This window comes from Staurois parvus, unplaced genomic scaffold (genome assembly GCF_062004578.1).
Source record: "Staurois parvus isolate SC_StPar_1 unplaced genomic scaffold, SC_StPar_1.0 ptg000449l, whole genome shotgun sequence".
NCBI classification, from domain to species: domain Eukaryota; kingdom Metazoa; phylum Chordata; class Amphibia; order Anura; family Ranidae; genus Staurois; species Staurois parvus.
Genome location: NW_028318245.1, coordinates 909939 through 932185, shown reverse-complemented (window position 1 = coordinate 932185; position 22247 = coordinate 909939). Strand labels below are relative to the sequence as shown.

Here is a 22247-nt window from a genome sequence, read left to right as displayed (position 1 = left end):
GCGTAAAGTTGTTGTTGCTATATACAGTAACAAATACGACTTGAACAAGGGCAGGAGGTCGATGGGTCAGTGGAATGCTGACACCAAAAGGAGCTTTTCAGAAGTTGAAAGCTGCATAATGCTGACATCCAGTGCTGGTTGCTCCAGATTTTTCCCCAAAAAATGACTGTTTAGATAAATGCTCCAAATTTAGGTTTGGGGACAGTAATGTGTCAAGTTGTAAATCAAGAGCACCCCGGTTGTCGAAAAACACAACTACCGAGAACAACTGCTGTGGTGGGATAAGGGTGCCTGGCCATTATATCAACTTTGAATCCTATGAGACAATTCCTGCTGAGGAGGAGACATCACTTGGTGTCAGACCGACCCCATGGACCTGGAGGAGAAAAAACAAAGATAGCAATGCCGGAGGGACCTGGGGGTTCCTGACTATCCCGGAATATACATTTGTGGCACACTCCACATAACTTGTCAGGTGTCTGCAAGGGGCATTCTCTGCATTGACCACCAATGAAGGAAACATTCTTCCAGCTGACCACCAATGAAGGACACATTCTTCCCACTGATCACCAATGTAAGGGACATTCTTTCCACTGACCCCCAATGTAAGGGACATTCTTCCCACTGACCCCCAATGTAAGGAACATTCTTCCCACTGACCCCCAATGTAAGGGACATTCTTCCCACTGACCCCCAATGTAAGGGACATTCTTCCCACTGACCTCCAATGTAAGGAACATTCTTCCCACTGACCACCAATGTAAGGGACATTCTTCCCACTGATCACCAATGTAAGGGACATTCTTCCCACTGACCCCCAATGTAAGGGACATTCTTCCCACTGACCCCCAATGTAAGGGACATTCTTCCCACTGACCACCAATGAGAGGGACATTCTTCCCACTGACCTCCAATGTAAGGGACATTCTTCCCACTGACCTCCAATGTAAGGGACATTCTTCCCACTGATCACCAATGTAAGGGACATTCTTCCCACTGACCCCCAATGTAAGGGACATTCTTCCCACTGACTCCCAATGTAAGGACATTCTTCCTACTGACCCCCAATATAAGGACATTCTTCCCACTGACCACCAATGTAAGGGGCATTCTTCCCACTGACCACCAATGTAAGGGACATTCTTCCCAATGACCCCCAATGTAAGGGACATTCTTCCCAATGACCCCAAATGTAAGGGACATTCTTCCCACTGATCCCCAATGTAAGGGACATTCTTCCCACTGACCACCAATGTAAGGGACATTCTTCCCACTGACCCCCAATGTAAGGGACATTCTTCCCAATGACCCCCAATGTAAGGGACATTCTTCCCACTGACCCCCAATTTAAGGGACATTCTTCCCAATGACCCCCAATGTAAGGGACATTCTCCCAATGACCCCCAATGTAAGGGACATTCTTCCCACTGATCACCATTGTAAGGGACATTCTTCCCAATGACCCCCAATGTAAGGGACATTCTTCCCACTGACCACCAATGTAAGGGACATTCTTCCCAATGACCCCCAATGTAAGGGACATTCTTCCCACTGACCCCCAATGTAAGGGACATTCTTCCCACTGACCAAAAATGTAAGGGACATTCTTCCCACTGACCCCCAATGTAAGGGACATTCTTCCCCCTGACCTCCAATGTAAGGGACATTCTTCCCACTGACCACCAATGTAAGGGACATTCTTCCCACTGACCCCCAATGTAAGGGACATTCTTCCCACTGATCACCAATGTAAGGGACATTCTACCCACTGACCACCAATGTAAGGGACATTCTTCCCACTGATCACCAATGTAAGGGACATTCTTCCCACTGACCACCAATGTAAGGGACATTCTTCCCACTGACCCCCAATGTAAGGGACATTCTTCCCACTGACCCCCAATGTAAGGGACATTCTTCTCACTGACCACCAATGTAAGGGACATTCTTCCCACTGACCCCCAATGTAAGGGACATCCTTCCCAATGACCCCCAATGTAAGGGACATTCTTCCTAATGACCCCCAATGTAAGGGACATTCTTCCCACTGATCACCAATGTAAGGGACATTCTTCCCAATGACCCCCAATGTAAGGGACATTCTTCCCATTGACCCCCAATGTAATGGACATTCTTCCCACTGACCCCCAATGTAATGGACATTCTTCCCACTGACCACCAATGTAAGGGACATTCTTCCCACTGATCCCCAATGTAAGGGACATTCTTCCCAATGACCCCCAATGTAAGGGACATTCTTCCCAATGACCCCCAATGTAAGGGACATTCTTCCCACTGATCACCAATGTAAGGGACATTCTTCCCAATGACCCCCAATGTAAGGGACATTCTTCCCACTAACCCCCAATGTAATGGACATTCTTCCCACTGACCCCCAATGTAATGGACATTCTTCACACTGACCACCAATGTAAGGGACATTCTTCCCACTGACCCCCAATGTAAGGGACATTCTTCCCAATGACCCCCAATGTAAGGGACATTCTTCCCAATGACCCCCAATGTAAGGGACATTCTCCCAATGACCCCCAATGTAAGGGACATTCTTCCCACTGATCACCATTGTAAGGGACATTCTTCCCAATGACCCCCAATGTAAGGGACATTCTTCCCACTGACCACCAATGTAAGGGACATTCTTCCCAATGACCCCCAATGTAAGGGACATTCTTCCCACTGACCCCCAATGTAAGGGACATTCTTCCCACTGACCAAAAATGTAAGGGACATTCTTCCCACTGACCCCCAATGTAAGGGACATTCTTCCCCCTGACCTCCAATGTAAGGGACATTCTTCCCACTGACCACCAATGTAAGGGACATTCTTCCCACTGATCACCAATGTAAGGGACATTCTTCCCACTGACCACCAATGTAAGGGACATTCTTCCCACTGACCCCCAATGTAAGGGACATTCTTCCCACTGACCAACAATGTAAGGGGCATTCTTCCCACTGATCACCAATGTAAGGAACATTCTTCTTACTGATCCCCAATGTAAGGGACATTCTTCCCAATGACCCCCAATGTAAGGGACATTCTTCCCAATGACCCCCAATGTAAGGGACATTCTTCCCACTGATCACCAATGTAAGGGACATTCTTCCCAATGACCCCCTATGTAAGGGACATTCTTCCCACTAACCCCCAATGTAATGGACATTCTTCCCACTGACCCCCAATGTAATGGACATTCTTCACACTGACCACCAATGTAAGGGACATTCTTCCCACTGACCCCCAATGTAAGGGACATTCTTCCCAATGACCCCCAATGTAAAGGACATTCTTCCCAATGACCCCCAATGTAAGGGACATTCTCCCAATGACCCCCAATGTAAGGGACATTCTTCCCACTGATCACCATTGTAAGGGACATTCTTCCCAATGACCCCCAATGTAAGGGACATTCTTCCCACTGACCACCAATGTAAGGGACATTCTTCCCAATGACCCCCAATGTAAGGGACATTCTTCCCACTGACCCCCAATGTAAGGGACATTCTTCCCACTGACCAAAAATGTAAGGGACATTCTTCCCACTGACCCCCAATGTAAGGGACATTCTTCCCCCTGACCTCCAATGTAAGGGACATTCTTCCCACTGACCACCAATGTAAGGGACATTCTTCCCACTGACCCCCAATGTAAGGGACATTCTTCCCACTGATCACCAATGTAAGGGACATTCTACCCACTGACCACCAATGTAAGGGACATTCTTCCCACTGATCACCAATGTAAGGGACATTCTTCCCACTGACCACCAATGTAAGGGACATTCTTCCCACTGACCCCCAATGTAAGGGACATTCTTCCCACTGACCCCCAATGTAAGGGACATTCTTCTCACTGACCACCAATGTAAGGGACATTCTTCCCACTGACCCCCAATGTAAGGGACATTCTTCTCACTGACCCCCAATGTAAGGGACATTCTTCCCACTGATCACCAATGTAAGGGACATTCTTCCCACTGACCCCCAATGTAAGGGACATTCTACCCACTGACCCCCAATGTAAGGGACATTCTTCTCACTGACCCCCAATGTAAGGGACATTCTTCCCACTGATCACCAATGTAAGGGACATTCTTCCCACTGACCCCCAATGTAAGGGACATTCTTCCCAATGACCCCCAATGTAAGGGACATTCTCCCAATGACCCCCAATGTAAGGGACATTCTTCCCACTGACCACCAATGTAAGGGACATTCTTCCCAATGACCCCCAATGTAAGGGACATTCTTCCCACTGACCCCCAATGTAAGGGACATTCTTCCCACTGACCCCCAATGTAAGGGACATTCTTCCCACTGACCCCCAATGTAAGGGACATTCTTCCCCCTGACCTCCAATGTAAGGGACATTCTTCCCACTGACCACCAATGTAAGGGACATTCTTCCCACTGACCCCCAATGTAAGGGACATTCTTCCCACTGATCACCAATGTAAGGGACATTCTACCCACTGACCACCAATGTAAGGGACATTCTTCCCACTGATCACCAATGTAAGGGACATTCTTCCCACTGACCACCAATGTAAGGGACATTCTTCCCACTGACCCCCAATGTAAGGGACATTCTTCCCACTGACCCCCAATGTAAGGGACATTCTTCTCACTGACCACCAATGTAAGGGACATTCTTCCCACTGACCCCCAATGTAAGGGACATTCTTCTCACTGACCCCCAATGTAAGGGACATTCTTCCCACTGATCACCAATGTAAGGGACATTCTTCCCACTGACCCCCAATGTAAGGGACATTCTACCCACTGACCACCAATGTAAGGGACATTCTTCCCACTGATCACCAATGTAAGGGACATTCTTCCCACTGACCACCAATGTAAGGGACATTCTTCTCACTGACCCCCAATGTAAGGGACATTCTTCTCACTGACCACCAATGTAAGGGACATTCTTCCCACTGACCTCCAATGTAAGGGGCATTCTTCTCACTGACCCCCAATGTAAGGGTCATTCTTCCCACTGACCAACAATGTAAGGGGCATTCTTCCCACTGATCACCAATGTAAGGGACATTCTACCCACTGACCACCAATGTAAGGGACATTCTTCCCACTGACCACCAATGTAAGGAACATTCTTCTTACTGACCCCCAATGTAAGGGGCATTCTTCCCACTGACCTCCAATGTAAGGGACATTCTTCCCACTGACCACCAATGTAAGGGACATTCTTCCCACTGACCACCAATGTAAGGGACATTCTTCCCACTGACCCCCAATGTAATGCACCCCTCTGCACTAAGGGGAAAATACAACTTTTTATGCCCCAGTCTGACACCTTGACACTGATGACACCAATATACTCTTTAAGCCACTGACGGAGAAGACCTCTGTATCGTTGATGAAGACAATAACTTTGAAATACTTCTTTATTTAGATAATCAGCATCACGTATGAAAATACAATAAATTCTGATGTCATTAAATTGAAAATATTTTAAATGTCTTATAAATGATATATTATTTGGACCAATGACAGGCCAGCTTCCAGCTTTGACGTTCAACAGCCAATAGCAACTTAAAAGAAGTCCATTGAGGAAAGATACATACAGTCATGGCCGAAATTGTTGGCACCCTTGATATTTCTCCAGGAAATCATGTATTTCTCACGAAACGTATTGCATTAACACATGTTTTGCTATACACATGTTTATTCCCTTTGTGTGTATTGGGACAAAACAAAAAAAGGGAGGAAAGAAAGCAAATTCGACATAATGTCACACAAACCTCCAAAAATGGGCTGGACAAAAGTATTGGCACCCTTTCACAACTGCGGATAAATAAGAATGTTACAAGCATGTGATGCTCCTGTAAACTCACCTGGGGCAAGTAACAGGTGTGGGCAATATAGAAATCACACCTGAAAGCAGATAAAAAGGAGAGACGTTCACTTAACCTTTGCATTGTGTGTCTGTCTGTGCCACACTAAGCATGGACAACAGAAAGAGGAGACGAGAACTGTCTGAGGACCTGAGAACCAAAATTGTGGCAAAATATCAACAATCTCAAGGTTACAAGTCCATCTCCAGAGAACTAGATTTGCCTTTGTCCACAGTGCGCAACATTATCAAGAAGTTTGCAACCCATGGCACTGTAGCTAATCTCCCTGGTCGTGGACGGATGAGGAAAATTGATGAAAGATTGCAACGCAGAATAGTCCGGATGGTGGATAAGCAGCCCCAAACATGTTCCAAAGACATTCAAGCTGTCCTGCAGGCTCAGGGAGCATCAGTGTCAGCGCGAACTATCCGTCGACATTTAAATGAAATGAAACGCTATGGCAGGAGACCCAGGAGGACCCCACTGCTGACACAGAGACATAAAAAAGCAAGACTACAGTTTGCCAAAATGTACTTGAGTAAGCCAAAAGCCTTCTGGGAAAACGTCTTGTGGACAGATGAGACCAAGATAGAGCTTTTCGGTAAAGCACATCATTCTACTGTTTACCGAAAACGGAATGAGGCCTACAAAGAACAAAACACAGTACCTACGGTAAAATATGGTGGAGGTTCAATGATGTTTTGGGGTTGTTTTGCTGCCTCTGGCACTGGGTGCCTTGACTGTGTGCAAGGCATCATGAAATCTGAGGATTACCAAAGGATTTTGGGTCGCACTGTAGGGCCCAGTGTCAGAAAGCTGGGTTTGCGTCCAAGATCCTGGGTCTTCCAGCAGGACAATGACCCCAAACATACGTCAAAAAGCACTCAGAAATGGATGGCAAAGAAGCGCTGGAGAGTTCTGAAGTGGCCAGCAATGAGCCCAGATCTAAATCCCATTGAACACCTGTGGAGAGATCTTAAAATTGCTGTTGGGAAAAGGTGTCCTTCCAATAAGAGAGACCTGGAGCTGTTTGCAAAGGAAGAGTGGTCCAAAATTCCGGGTGAGAGGTGTCAGAAGCTTATTGATGGTTATAGGAAGCGACTGATTTCAGTTATGTTTTCCAAAGGGTGTGCAACCAAATATTAAGTTAAGGGTGCCAATACTTTTGTCCAGCCCATTTTTGGGGTTTTGTGTGACATTATGTCATATTTGCTTTTCTGCCTCTGTTTTATATTTGTTCCAATACATACAAAGGGAATAAACATGTGTATAGCAAAACATGTGTTAATGCAATACCTTTTTTGTGTGAAATACTTGATTTTCAGGAAAAATATCAAGGGTGCCAACAATTTCGGCCATGACTGTATGTGTTGGATTGGATGTTCTTGTACACATCATAGATATGTCTTGCCATGTCATTCTTTGATATCTGTATATTGTAGCTTCTTGTATTGTTATGGATGCCCATTTCTTGCCCAAAGTATTGTTATGGTTGCTCATTTGTTGCCCCAAGTAATTGTTATGAATGCCCATTTGTTGTCCCGAGTATTGTTATGGATGTCCATTTGTTGCCTCATGTATTGTTATGGATGTTCGTTTCTTGCCCCAAGTATTGTTAGGTTTGCTCATTTGTTGCCCCAAGTAATTGTTATGGATGCCCATTTGTTGTCCCGAGTATTGTTATGGATGCCCGTTTGTTGCCTCATGTATTGTTATGGATGTCCGTTTCGTGCCCCAAGTATTGTTATGTTTGCTCATTTGTTGCCCCAAGTAATTGTTATGGATGCCCATTTGTTGTCCCGAGTATTGTTATGGATGCCCGTTTGTTGCCTCATGTATTGTTATGGATGCCTATTTCTTGCCCCAAGTATCGTTATGGATGCCCATTTCTTGCCCCAAGTATCGTTATGGTTGCTCATTTGTTGCCCCCAGTATTGTTATGGATGCCCATTTCTTGCCCCAAGTATCGTTATGGATGCCCATTTCTTGCCCCAAGTATTGTTATGGATGCCCATTTCTTGCCTCAAGTATCGTTGTGGTTGCTCATTTGTTGCCTCATGTATTGTTATGGTTGCCCATTTCTTGCCTCATGTATTGTTATGGATGCCCATTTCTTGCCCCAAGTATTGTTATGGTTGCCCATTTCTTGCCCCAATTATCGTTATGGATGCCCATTTCTTGCCTCAAGTATCGTTATGGTTGCTCATTTGTTGCCTCATGTATTGTTATGGATGCCTATTTCTTGCCCCAAGTATCGTTATGGATGCCCATTTCTTGCCCCAAGTATCGTTATGGTTGCTCATTTGTTGCCCCCAGTATTGTTATGGATGCCCATTTCTTGTCCCAAGTATCGTTATGGATGCCCATTTCTTGCCCCAAGTATTGTTATGGATGCCCATTTCTTGCCTCAAGTATCGTTGTGGTTGCTCATTTGTTGCCTCATGTATTGTTATGGTTGCCCATTTCTTGCCTCATGTATTATTATGGATGCCCATTTCTTGCCCCAAGTATTGTTATGGTTGCCCATTTCTTGCCCCAATTATCGTTATGGATGCCCATTTCTTGCCTCAAGTATCGTTATGGTTGCTCATTTGTTGCCTCATGTATTGTTATGGATGCCTATTTCTTTCCCCAAGTATCGTTATGGATGCCCATTTCTTGCCCCAAGTATCGTTATGGTTGCTCATTTGTTTTCCAAAGACTTTAGCATTTGTGCCACGCCTCTGAGGCTTTATGGCATTCGGAGTGCACTACATTGGTCCACCCTCCAAATCTGAGGCTCATGCCTGTTAGGGAGGGATTGTGATCTCCTTGCCAACTTAGCCTATGTGTAAATTCTCTGATGTTTCAGAAGTCTGGCTCTTTCAGTGAAACATTTCCCACCCTGTGAACATCATTAGGGTCGCTCACCTGTGTGAGTTCTCTGGTGTCTAACAAGACTTATTTTCTCAGTGAAACATTTCCCACACACTGAACATGGATAGGGACGTTCACCTGTGTGATACCTCTGGTGTCTAAGAAGGCTTGCTTTCTGACTGAAACATTTCTCGCACTCTGAACATGCATAGGGACGCTCGCCCGTGTGAATTCTCTGGTGTGTGTGAAGGTTTCCTTTGAGAGTGAAACATTTTCCACACTCTGAACATGAAAAGGAGCCCTCACCAGTGTGACTCCGCTGATGTTTAAGAAGTTCGTCTTTCTCAAGGAAACATTTCCCGCAGTCTGAACAAGAGTAGGGATGTTCACCAGTGTGGCTTTTCTGATGCTTTAGAAGTTCTCCTTTCTGCTTAAAACCTTCCCCGCAATCTGAACATGAATAGGGATGCTCACCCGTGTGAATTCTCTGGTGTCTAAGAAGGCTTCCTCTCTCGGTGAAACATTTTCCACACTCTGAACATGAGAAAGGGCGCTCACCTGTGTGATATCTCTGGTGTGTAAGAAGGCTTGCTTTCTGAACGAAACATTTCCCGCACTCTGGGCATGAAAAGGGACGCTCACCTGTGTGAATTTTCTGGTGTGTAAGAAGGTTTTTCTTGAGAGTGAAACATTTTCCACACTCTGAGCATAAATGGGGACCCTTACTAGTGTGACTTCTTTGATGTTTAAGAAAGTCTCCTTTCTGAATGTAACATTTCTCACACTCTGGACATGAATAGGGATGCTCACCAGTGTGAATTTTCTTGTGTGTAACCAGGCTTCTTTTCCGAGTAAAACATTTCCCGCACTCTGGACACGAAAATGGACGTTCCCCTGTGTGAATTTTCTGGTGCCTAAGAAGATCTCCTTTCTCAGTGAAGGATTTTCCGCACTCGGAACACAAATAGGGACGCTCACCCGTGTGACTTCTTTGGTGCCTAACTAGCCTTGGTTTGTCTATGAAACATTTCCCGCACTCTGGACATGAATAGGGACGATCGGCCATGTGAACTCTCTGATGCCTAAGGAGGTTTCTGTTTTTTGTAAAACATTTCCCGCACACCGAACACGACAACGAACTCTCTCCTCTCTGAACCCCTTCTTGGCTTGAGGAAGATTCCTCTGGGTTGGGGGGGCGTGTATCTGGAGTTACAGTCTGTGATCCATCAGAGGATTCCTGAGGATTAGAGAGATCCGGTGAGTTCTTTTGAATGACGTTTTCTCCCGGAAGGTGTTGTGCGACATCATTGGATTTTCCTGTATAGTCTGGAGATGAAATAGAATGTTCCTCAGACATGTTCCAGACACGGTGAGTACCTGCTGGAGAACACATTGTACAAACGTGTGAGACATGTTCCTCATACCTGACACCCAGAAATCACAGCTGAGGATCTAGATGGAACGGTTTGTTTTTGGTGAACTCAATAGACATGTTATACAGAATTTCTATCTACAGTGAAGGAAATGCGTATTTGTTCCCCGGCTGATGTTGAATGTTCGCCCACTCACAAAGAAATGATCGGTCTAAAAATCGAATGTTCAGTGTATTGTAACACTGAGAGACAGAATAGCAACAACAAATTCAGCAGAAATGCATGTCTAACGAATGATGACTGATCTGCATGTTCATGAGGGAAATAAGGATTTGATCCCCTTCACAAAACATGACTTAGTACTTGGTGGCCAATCCCTTGTTGGCAATCACAGAGGTCAGACGTTTCCTGGAGTTGGCCCCCAGGTTCACACACATCTCAGGAGGGAGTTTGGCCCACTCCTCTTGGCAGATCCTCTCCAAGTCATTAAGGTTTGGTGGCTGACGTTTGGCAACTTGAACTTTCAGCTCCCTCCACAGATTTTCAATTGGATGAAGGTCTGGAGACTGGCTAGGCCACTCAAGGACCTTAATGTGCTTCTTCTTGAGCCACTCCTTTGTTGCTTTGGCCGTGTGTTTTGGGTCATTGTCATGCTGGAACACCCATCCACGACCCATTTTCAATTTCCTGGCTGAGGGAAGAAGGTTTTCACCCAAGATTTGATGGTACATTGCCCCGTCCATCGTCCCTTTGATGCGGTGCAGTTGTCCTGTCCCCTTAGCAGAAAAACACCCCCAAAGCAGAATGTTTCCACCACCATGTTTCACAGTTGGGATGGTGTTCTTGGGGTCATAGGCAGCATTCCTCCTCCTCCAAACACGGCAAGTTGAGTTGATGCCAAAGAGCTGGATTTTAGTCTCATCTGACTACAACACTTCCAACCAGTCCTCCTCTGCATCATTCACATGTTCAGTGGCAGACTTCAGACGGGCCTGGACATGTGCTTTCTTGAGCAGAGGGACCTTGCGGGCACTGCAGGATTTCAGTCCTTGTCGGCATAGTGTGTTACCAATTGTTTTCTTGGTGACTGTGGTCCCAGCTGCCTGGAGATCATTGACAAGATCCTCACGTGTAGTTCTGGGATGATTCCTCACTGTTCTCATGATCATTGACACTCCACGAGGTGAGATCTTGCATAGTGCACCAGACCTAGGGAGACTGACACTTGTTTTGTGTTTCTTCCATTTGTGAATGATTGCACCAACTGTTGTCACCTTCTCACCAAGCTGCTTGGCCATAGTTTGGTAGCCCAGTCCAGCCTTGTGTAGGTCTACAATCTTGTCCCTGACATCCTTGGACAGCTCTTTGGTCTTTGCCATGGTGGAGAGTTTGGAATCTGATTGTTTGATTGCTCCTGTGGACAGGTGTCTTTTATACAGGTAACAAAGTGAGATTAGCAGCACTCCCTTTAAGAGACTGCTTCTAATCTCAGCTTGTTACCTGTATGAAAGACACCTGGTAGCCAGAAATCCTGCTGAATGATAGGGGATCAAATCCTTATTTCCCTCATGAACATGCAGATCAGTCATCATTTGTTAGACATGCATTTCTGCTGAATTTGTTGTTGCTATTCTGTCTCTCAGTGTTACAATACACCGAACATTCGATTTTTAGACCGATCATTTCTTTGTGAGTGAGCGAACATTCAACATCAGCCGAGGAGCAAATACGCATTTCCTTCACTGTATACAATAACGGAAATACATACTTTATACTCCTAGAAGTCAAATAAAACATAAAGTTTCTGTATTTAGTGTTTATGACTTACTTGTGTCCGTATGTAGAGAAGATTCCTCCGGTTTACTTTCCATAATCATCTCCTCCTCCTCCATAGACTGCTGATCTCCACTCACCAACCTCTCTTCTCCTTCCTCTTTCATCTCAACTTTGATGTCCTTCAGATCTTCACCCTAAATCCCAAAAATTATAGAATGCATTTATAAAAAGGGACAAGAGATACATAGAAGAATGTCCTCTCATAGTCTAAGGTCTACATGCTCCGTCCCACCTACCTGATGATGGTGAGGGATGGTGTGATCTTCCTGTGTGGAATCCCGGGAATACAGAGGACGGGGACATCTCTCTGATGGGTTCCCATGACTGGATCCATCTGTAGGAAACACACACACTGACTGAATCCATTGTTTCTATGTGTTTATCAGATGATGGGGGATCTAGGTGGACCCTCCGTACTGCTCTCTCCTTTCCAATAAAGTCTCCTCTTACCCGGTGATGTGAGGGGCGGCTGATTGTCCATCATGACGTCCTTGTAGAGGTCCTTGTGTCCTTCTAAATACTCCCACTCCTCCATGGAGAAATAGACAGTGACACCCTGACACCTTATAGGAACCTGACACACACAATGATACAGTCACCATCCAGACACATCCCTTGTCTGTTACTGGAGAATGTCCCAGAATTCCCGGCACCGCTCACCTCTCCTGTCAGCAGCTCAATGATCTTCTGGGTGACTTCTAGAATCTTCTTGGCACTGGTTCCCTCTGTTGTCCAGCAGTGAGGTGAAGGCACTGTGATGGGTGATGTCCCATGAAGACCACTGTTGGATTCTAATGGACCACCAGACATTTTCTTTGCTATTTTACAATCCTGAGTAAATGGAGAAAATAGTCAATAAAGACCTCCCAGAATCCTCCTCACCTCTCCGGTCAGGTCTGTGTTTTATTAATAGAGATAGGAGTGATGTCATGTGACCTCCCAGAATCCTCCTCACCTCTCCGGTCAGGTCTGTGTTTTATTAATAGAGATAGGACTGATGTCATGTGACCTCCCAGAATCCTCCTCAACTCTCCGGTCAGGTCTGTGTTTTATTATTAGAGATGAGTGATGTCATGTGACCTCCCAGAATCCTCCTCACCTCTCCGGTCAGGTCTTTGTTTTATTAATAGAGAAGAGTGATGTCATGTGACCTCCCAGAATCCTCCTCACCTCTCCGGTCAGGTCTTTGTTTTATTAATAGAGAAGAGTGATGTCATGTGACCTCCCAGAATCCTCCTCACCTCTCCGGTCAGCTCTGTGTTTTATTAATAGAGATGAGAGTGATGTCATGTGACCTCCCAGAATCCTCCTCACCTCTCCGGTCAGGTCTGTGTTTTATTAATAGAGATAGGAGTGATGTCATGTGACCTCCCAGAATCCTCCTCACCTCTCCGGTCAGGTCTGTGTTTTATTATTAGAGATAGGACTGATGTCATGTGACCTCCCAGAATCCTCCTCACCTCTCCGGTCAGGTCTGTGTTTTATTAATAGAGATGAGAGTGATGTCATGTGACCTCATAGAATCCTCCTCACCTCTCCGGTTAGGTCTGTGTTTTATTAATAGAGATAGGAGTGATGACACGTGACCTCATAGAATCCTCCTCACCTCTCCGGACAGGTCCGTGTTTTATTAATAGACATAAGAGTGATGTCATTTGACCTCCCAGAATCCTCCTCACCTCTCCGGTCAGCAGGTAGATGATCTCCAGGGTGAGGTCCAATATCCTCTCAGTCACTTGGCTTTGGTCTTTGTCCATGCTTATTGGTTGGACACTCCTCTCTGTCATTGAATAATAAACTGATAATTATTGCATTATGCTGGGATGAAAAATGTCTCAAAATTCATGATAATGGCGCTCTCAGCCTTACTGTTCACAAGCATTTTTCAGCTTGCGGGACCACAATCTAGGTGCCAACAGACTTTGAGTGATAGACACTCGGTGTAGTTAACTATGCAGATTACCTATTACACCCAATACAGCTGCCACCAGATATCTTATGGGAAATACCAACCATTCACAATATCAGTAAAAAGATTTATGACTTTTAATAAAGGTCTGTAATACTTGCTGTCACAACAGACAGGAATGTTTCAGAGAATTACAATATAGTAGTATAGGGATTCTTTATGTTCTGGTTTAGTCCATTGGAGATAATTTTAAAAATTTTTTAAATATTCTTTAATAAGAGAAAAGGTAAAATTGTGTCAATCAATTAGTTACCTAAAAAAGGTATTACAAAAGAAAAGAAACAAAATTACAACAGAAAAAAAAACAAAAAGGGATGATTAATGAAAGTACATAACAAAGTCCTGTTTTTTTGGGGTTTTGGCAAACTTCAGCCAATGGGCATAAGATGGGTCGGTGTTGGATCTCATAAAATAGATCTTGGCTGCTGTTCTTCATTGGTGGTAAAGCAGAGTTCCAGACTGTCTGGATGCAGTCACCTTTTCTGGTCCTTGAAAAGGGTGTGTAAAGAAATGATCTGACCAATTAATAGGTTTGAGTGACTTATCAGCGGGACTGAGATATTGCGGCAGACATTTTTCATTAAATGACACATTGTGGGACACTAATACAGTGATCAGTGCTAAAAATATACACTGATTACTGTACTAATGAAACTGGTTGGGAAGGGGTTAACATCAAGGGTAATCAAAGGGCTAAGTGTGTGCCTAGCTATGTGCTTGGTGTACACTAGGTGGTGCTGGAACAAGAGGAAGTGATGGATCCTGTTCTCAGCTCTTCAGAGACACACAATGGATCACTCCCTCCTGTCACAACAGAGCTGTGTAAACATAGGTACAGCTCTGTTCCTTCTGCTTGTGCCTGTGAACATCGTTCACCGGGCCTCGCAGATCGGCTTCTATCCCATCTATAAACCAGAGGCTCTGGATGGACGGTTGTGTGAGATGGGGAAACAGCTTTCATTGTTTGAACACTGATTGAAGTAAATTAAAAACGTTCTGACTGACATTCTGCAGTTTAGCCACAAGATGTCACTGTTTTTTCTAACACAGCCTCAGACTGCATAGAGATTTCTATATTCATGAAGGGGTGGGGTTTTTACACTTGGAGAGTGAACAGGAAAAAGAGAGGAGAGCAGTCATGCTTGAGAGAGAGAAGGGGGGCTGTGTGATCTGATAATCCGATGCCATCCAGATGTGAGGACAGCCCTCCATAATCAGAAATTCAGTTGAGTGAAGCTGATGGTGTTCAAGACGCTAACCCTTGTTCAAAGAAAGGAAGATTGCTGCCAGGAAGCTGAGGAGCTAAGCAATATATATAGTGTGACATCGCATGCTTAGTGGAGAGACATTTGTTCTGTTCAGAGTCACCAGCAGATACAAAGCAGACCCGAGTTGGTAAGATTGTGCATGCACGTCATTTCAGTGTTGGCACCTATAGGACTGAGGCAGGCCTATAGTTAGTTAGGGTCTCTGTGTCAGGCCACAAGTGTTGTTACTGATCATTGGAAGGACTCCACAACTTAAAGTGACATTTCACATTGGAGAGCTGATAAAATCCTACAAACTCAAGCCAGACTGGTGTTTTTCTCAGAAGGAATACTCAGGCACGTGCTACAGGACCAGTTATGGGAGGGGGAATACTGTAGATTTGTGTAAGATTGTAAGCTGTTGTGCTGCATCGCAGGCTAGCCCATACCATACACCCATACACTGATTCCTGCTCTTTTAGGGTAATAACAGGTTAAGGTGTGGCAGCTTATTTGTACCCGCCAGTAAGTAAATTACTTCACTTTCTACATCATCCATCAGAAGGCGCCGTGCTGTGAAGCACAAGGGTTTGTTTATTTGCCACGTCTAAGTAAAATTCTGTTGTGACAAAAGCTGGTGTTGGGGTTGCTTTCCTCATTCGTGACTTAACTGTATCCTGGGGAGCCCACCCCGGTACACGGCTTACAGTTGGATAAATGGTTCTATATTTGGATGTATTTGGTCTATAAACCAGAGGATCTGGGTGGACGGTTGGATAAATGGTTCTATATTTAGGACGTATCTGGTCTATAACCAGAGGCTCTGGGTGGACGGTTGGATAAATGGCTCTATATTTAGGACGTATCCGGTCCATAAACCAGAGGCTCTGGGTGGACGGTTGGATAAATGGTTCTATATTTAGGACGTATCTGGTCTATAACCAGAGGCTCTGGGTGGACGGTTGGATAAATGGCTCTATATTTAGGACGTATCCGGTCCATAAACCAGAGGCTCTGGGTGGACGGTTGGATAAATGGTTCTATATTTAGGAGGTATCCGGTCCATAAACCAGAGGCTCTGGATGGACGGTTGGATAAATGGTTCTATATTTAGGACGTATCCGGTCTATAAACCAGATGCTCTGGATGGACGGTTGGATAAACGGTTCTATATTTAGGAGGTATCCGGTCTATAAACCAGAGGCTCCGGATGGACGGTTGGATAAACGGTTCTATATTTAGGACGTATCCGGTCTATAAACCAGAGGCTCCGGATGGACGGTTGGATAAACGGTTCTATATTTAGGATTTATCTAGGTATTTAGTACAAAATGCGTAGTAGTAGATGATGATGAAGGACGTCACAGTGACGATGGAGGAAGAGGATGGATATGCTGGGCGGGTTGCTGGGTGTAAATAAAAAATCTCATATTACCTCTTTTGTGTACTCCAGTGACTTCTCCTCCCTACTTCCTTCCCCTCTCAACTGGCACTTCCTTTCTTTTCATTATCATTTCCTGTCTCTCTTACATCACTTCCTGTCTGAGCATTCTACACACGCTAGGTCTTGTCACCATCTTATTGGGATTTTATATTTTGCAAAACCGGTTTGTCGATATCTTTTCTATTATGATACATAGATCACATAGGCATTATTTGTCCATAACACAATGCAACAATCTCGTTCTAGGAGTAAGAGTATGATTGTTGGGGACATGACGTTATATTGATTAATGGAGATGGACCTTTCATATGGTGTACAGTATCTCCTCATTTGTTGGGAACCTGATGTTCTATTGAGGAATAGAGATGGACTTTTCATATGGTGACCAGTATCTCCTCCTCATTTGTTGGGAACGTGACGTTCTATTGAGGAATGGAGATGAACCTTTCATATGGTGTCCAGTATCTCCTCCTCATTTGTTGGGAACGTGACACTATATTGAGGAATGGAGATGGACCTTTCACATGGTGTCCGGTATCTCCTCCTCATTTGTTGGGAACACGACGTTATATAGTGGAACGGAGATGGACCTTTCATATGGTGTCCAGTATCTCCTCCTCATTTGTTGGGAACATGACATTATATTGAGGAACGGAGGTGGACCTTTCATATGGTGTCCAGTATCTCCTCCTCATTTGTTGAGAACATGACGTTATATTGAGGAATGGAGATGGACCTTTCATATGGTGTACAGTATATCCACCTCATTTGTTGAGAACATGACGTTATATTGAGGAACGGAGATGGACCTTTCATATGGTGTCCAGTATCTCTTCGTCATTTGTTGGGAACATGACGTTATATTGAGGAATGGAGATGGACCTTTCATATGGTGTACAGTATATCCACCTCAATTGTTGGGAACATGATGTTATATTGAGGAATGGAGATGGACCTTTCATATGGTGTACAGTATCTCCTCATTTGTTGGGAACATGACGTTATATTGAGGAATGGAGAAGGACCTTTCATATGTGTCCAGTATCTACTCCTCATTTGTTGGGAACCTGACATTATATTGAGGAATGGACATGGACCTTCCATATGGTGTACAGTATCTCCTCCTCATTTGTTCGGAACATGACGTTATATTGAGGAATGGAGATGGTCCTTTAATATAATTTACAGTATCTCCTCATTTGTTGGCAACATGACATTATATTGTGGAATGGAGATGGACCTTCCATATGGTGTACAGTATCTCCTCCTCATTTTTTGGGAACATGACGTTATATTGAGGAATGGAGGTGGACCTTTCATGTGTGTCCAGTATCTCCTCCTCATTTGTTGGGAACCTGACATAATATTGAGGAATGGAGATGGACCTTCCATATGGTGTACAGTATCTCCTCATTTGTTGGGAACATGACGTAATATTGAGGAATGGAGATGGTCCTTTAATATGGTTTACAGTATCTCCTCATTTGTTGGCAACATGACATTATATTGAGGAATGGAGATGGACCTTTCATATGGTGTCCAGTGTCTCCTCCTCATTTGTTGGGAACACGACGTTATATTGAGGAATGGAGATGGACCTTTCATATGGTGTCCAGTATCTCCTCATTTGTTGGAAACACGACGTTATATTGAGGAACGGAGATGGACCTTTCATATGGTGTCCAGTGTCTCCTCCTCATTTGTTGGGAACACGACGTTATATTGTGGAACGGAGATGGACCTTTCATATGGTGTCCAGTATCTCCTCGTTTGTTGGGAACACAACGTAATATTGAGGAACGGAGATGGACCTTTCATATGGTGTCCAGTATCTCCTCTTCATTTGTTGGGAACATGACGTTATATTGTGTAATGGAGATGGACCTTTCATATGGTGTCCAGTGTCTCCTCCTCATTTGTTGGGAATATAAGGTTATATTGAGGAATGGAGATGGACCTTTCATATGGTGTCCAGTATCTCTTCCACATTTGTTGGGAACATGACGTTATATTGTGTAATGGAGAGTGACCTTTCATATGGTGTCCAGTGTCTCCTCCTCATTTGTTGGGAATATAAGGTTATATTGAGGAATGGAGATGGACCTTTCATATTGTCTCCAGTATCTCCTCCTCATTTGTTGGGAATATGAGGTTATATTGAGGAACGGAGATGGACCTTTCATATGGTGTCCAGTATCTCCTCCTCATTTGTTGGGAACCTGACATTATATTGAGGAATGGAGATGGACCTTTCATATGGTGTACAGGATCTCCTCCTCATTTGTTGGGAACATGACGTTATATTGAGGAATGGAGATGGACCTTTCATATGGTGTATAGTATCTCCTCATTTGTTGGCAACATGACATTATATTGAGGAATGGAGATGGACCTTTCATATGGTGTCCAGTATCTCCTCCTCATTTGTTGGGAACACGACATTATATTGAGGAATGGAGATGGACCTTTCATATGGTGTCCAGTATCTCCTCCTCATTTGTTGGGAACACGACGTTATATTGTGGAACGGAGATGGACCTTTCATATGGTGTCCAGTATCTGTTCCTCATTTGTTGGGAACATGACGTTATATTGTGTAATGGAGATGGACCTTTCATATGGTGTCCAGTGTCTCCTCCTCATTTGTTGGGAATATAAGGTTATATTGAGGAATGGAGATGGACCTTTCATATGGTGTCCAGTATCTCCTCCTCATTTGTTGGGAACATGACGTTATATTGAGGAATGGAGATGGACCTTTCATATGGTGTCCAGTATCTCCTCCACATTTGTTGGGAACATGACGTTATATTGAGGAACGGAGGTGGACCTTTCATATGGTGTCCAGTATCTCCTCCTCATTTGTTGGGAACCTGACATTATATTTAGGAATGGAGATGGACCTTCCATATGGTGTCCAGTATCTCCTCCTCATTTGTTGGGAATATGACGTTATATTGAGGAATGGAGATGGACCTTTCATATGGTGTCCAGTATCTCCTCCTCATTTGTTGGGAACATGACATTATATTGAGGAACGGAGATGGACCTTTCATATGGGTCAAAAATTGCGGCCTTCCCTTACTGAAGTTGTAAAAAATAGCCAACACATTCCAGCCATCAGGCCTTAGTCACCATCAACCATGATTAAGGCCTAATGACCAAAAGGTGTTGCCTGTTTTTTTAATCGCTGTCATTCGTGTGACTCAATGGAGGACCACACTTTTTTGACAAACCCAAATGCTGACCTTTTTCTCCAGTGGATTGTGTCTTTCAGAAGTATCGGTAACTTCAAAGTCTGAGCACTGGGTTTGGAGTCAAGGATTGAGAAGGTGGTTAGCGCTGCTACACCCGTTTCAATCAAGGAAATCTGTTATTTGCGTAACTCCTCCCACAAGCCAGCCCACTGCTTGCATCAGGCTGGTGCCGTGATGTTTTTCAGACGCTATAAACAGCATCCTGCCAGCCCCTCCCACCAGCCATGATCTGCCTACATTGCATAGAGAAGAACAGAGACCCAGTGGTAAGGAGGTATATTATAAAAGTGGAAAGTTTTTATTTAATAAATTCATATGTTTGTTGGTTGTGGTGGGGGGGGATAAGGCAAACTCTGATCAGAATAAACTTCAGCTTTAAAGCAGGGCATTTTCATAGTTCTCCAGAGTTCTATACCGCCAATGGATACTCAGGAAACCAGGCTGCATCTTTGGCTGAAATGTTACGTTTGGATGGAAAGTAAACATGTCTCGTCTTTCCTATACGGTTTTCCTATGTAAAAAAAAACAATTTAACTTCTAAAGCTGCACCACACTCAGGTCACTATCAGTGTATGTTGCAATCTCTGATGATTATTTAGATGTCGTTGATGTTTAAAGGATTTCCCGCACTCCGAACACGTCCATGTTCTGCCACTCCTGTGGATTCGCTGGTGTCTGACAAGTGCACTTCTGTGAGTGAAACTTTTCCCACACTCTGTGCATGTATGCGGCTTTTCACCCGTGTGGATTCGCTGGTGGTCAACAAGCACACACTTGTATGTGAAACTCTTCCTGCACTCCATACACGAAAAAGGACGTTCGCCCGTGTGGGTTCTCAGGTGTGCGATACGTTTTCCATTGTCGGTGAAACATTTCCCGCACTGCGGACAGGGAAACGGCTTCTCGCCCGTGTGAGATTTCAAATGAGCCTTGAGGCTTGTATCATGTGCAAAACATTTGTCACACTCGGAGCAGGAAAAGGGCCTCTCCCCACTGTGGATTCTCTGGTGAACAATGAGACCGTGCTTCTTTTTGAACGTTTTCTCGCATTGCGAACATGAAAACCTCTGGAATGTCATAGGTTCGATTTTTTGAATGAGTTTCCCAGATTCACCACTTTCTGGACGGGATGACCACTGGCTCGTGTTGGTTGGCGTACCTTTCAGAGTGCAATGGTTTCCAGACATGGTAGATGTATACGTTTGAGCTCCATGTGTTCGCTGGTGTCTGAGAAGGTTAAACTTCGACATAAAACATTTCCCACACTCAGAACATGAGAATGGAGACTTAGATGTGCGTGTTATCCATTTTACGGCAAGAGAGGACTGTGCTGGTAAACAGTTATTGAAGTCAGAGAATGGAAGTAATTTGTCTTCCTTTGTAACTGTATTGGAACTGGCAGAACATTCCTCAGGATTGGAGGACTCTTCAGGTCTGTCTCTGTTGAGCATTCTTGGATTGATGTTTTTGTTAGCAGGATGTGACCTATCACAGCATTCCTCAGGATTAGAGGGATTTATTGATTTCCCGAAACAATTAGGACCAGGGTCTATACTTTGGGTTACGGGGCTTCCTGGTGGAGAATGCTGTACAATGCCGATATCTTCTGCCAGATGGTCTGGAGATAAAAAAGGACTTCCCTCCGAGAATTTACAAACATCACAATCATCTGAAAATGTTTTTTTTTAATAAAAAAATGGATACAAATTAATTTTTTATGTTAGTCAAAATTCTTATCTGATGGTCTACTAATCATTTTGTGGAGATTGAGCTGGGTACAAATATAACAACAGAAGAACCGAAATCAAAGTGCAACCTACTCAACTGGCTCACATGGGCGAACATGTACATTATCTGATAAAATATGGAGATGGACCTTTCATATGGTGCACAGTATCTCCTCCTCATTTGTTGGGAACACGACGTCATATTGAGGAATGGAGATGGACCTTTCATATGGTGTCCAGTATCTCCTCCTCATTTGTTGGGAACATGACGTCATATTGAGGAATGGAGATGGACCTTTCCTATGGTGTCCAGTATCTCCTCATTTGTTGGGAACATGACGTTATATTGAGGAATGGAGATGGACCTTCCATATGGTGTCCAGTATCTCCTCCTCATTTGTTGGGAACATGACGTTATATTGAAGAATGGAGATGGACCTTTCATATGGTGTCCAGTATCTCCTCCTCATTTGTTGGGAACATGACGTCATATTGAGGAATGGAGATGGACCTTTCCTATGGTGTCCAGTATCTCCTCATTTGTTGGGAACATGACGTTATATTGAGGAATGGAGATGGACCTTCCATATGGTGTCCAGTATCTCCTCCTCATTTGTTGGGAACATGATGTTATATTGAGGAATGGAGATGGACCTTTC

At 44.3% G+C, this 22247-nt stretch overlaps 2 protein-coding genes across 2 annotated transcripts in view; both read right to left on the bottom strand.

Moving 5' to 3' along the window:
* Positions 1-7190: 7190 nt before the first annotated feature.
* LOC149453228 (uncharacterized) lies at positions 7191-16844 on the bottom strand. The gene is given in 7 exon segments (XM_089688611.1): positions 7191-10115; positions 11937-12078; positions 12163-12278; positions 12395-12518; positions 12605-12775; positions 13624-13724; positions 16596-16844. Coding segments are annotated over 6 exon segments (2043 nt in total). The 5' UTR covers positions 13702-13724; positions 16596-16844; the 3' UTR covers positions 7191-8703.
* Positions 16845-20136: 3292 nt separating this feature from the next.
* LOC149453225 (oocyte zinc finger protein XlCOF7.1-like) overlaps positions 20137-22247 on the bottom strand; it is a 30071-nt gene continuing 27960 nt past the window's right edge. Inside the window, exon 5 of the mRNA XM_089688477.1 lies at positions 20137-21530. Coding sequence (XP_089544603.1) covers positions 20416-21530 — 1115 coding nt within the window. The 3' untranslated portion in view covers positions 20137-20415. The remainder of the gene's footprint in view (positions 21531-22247) is intronic.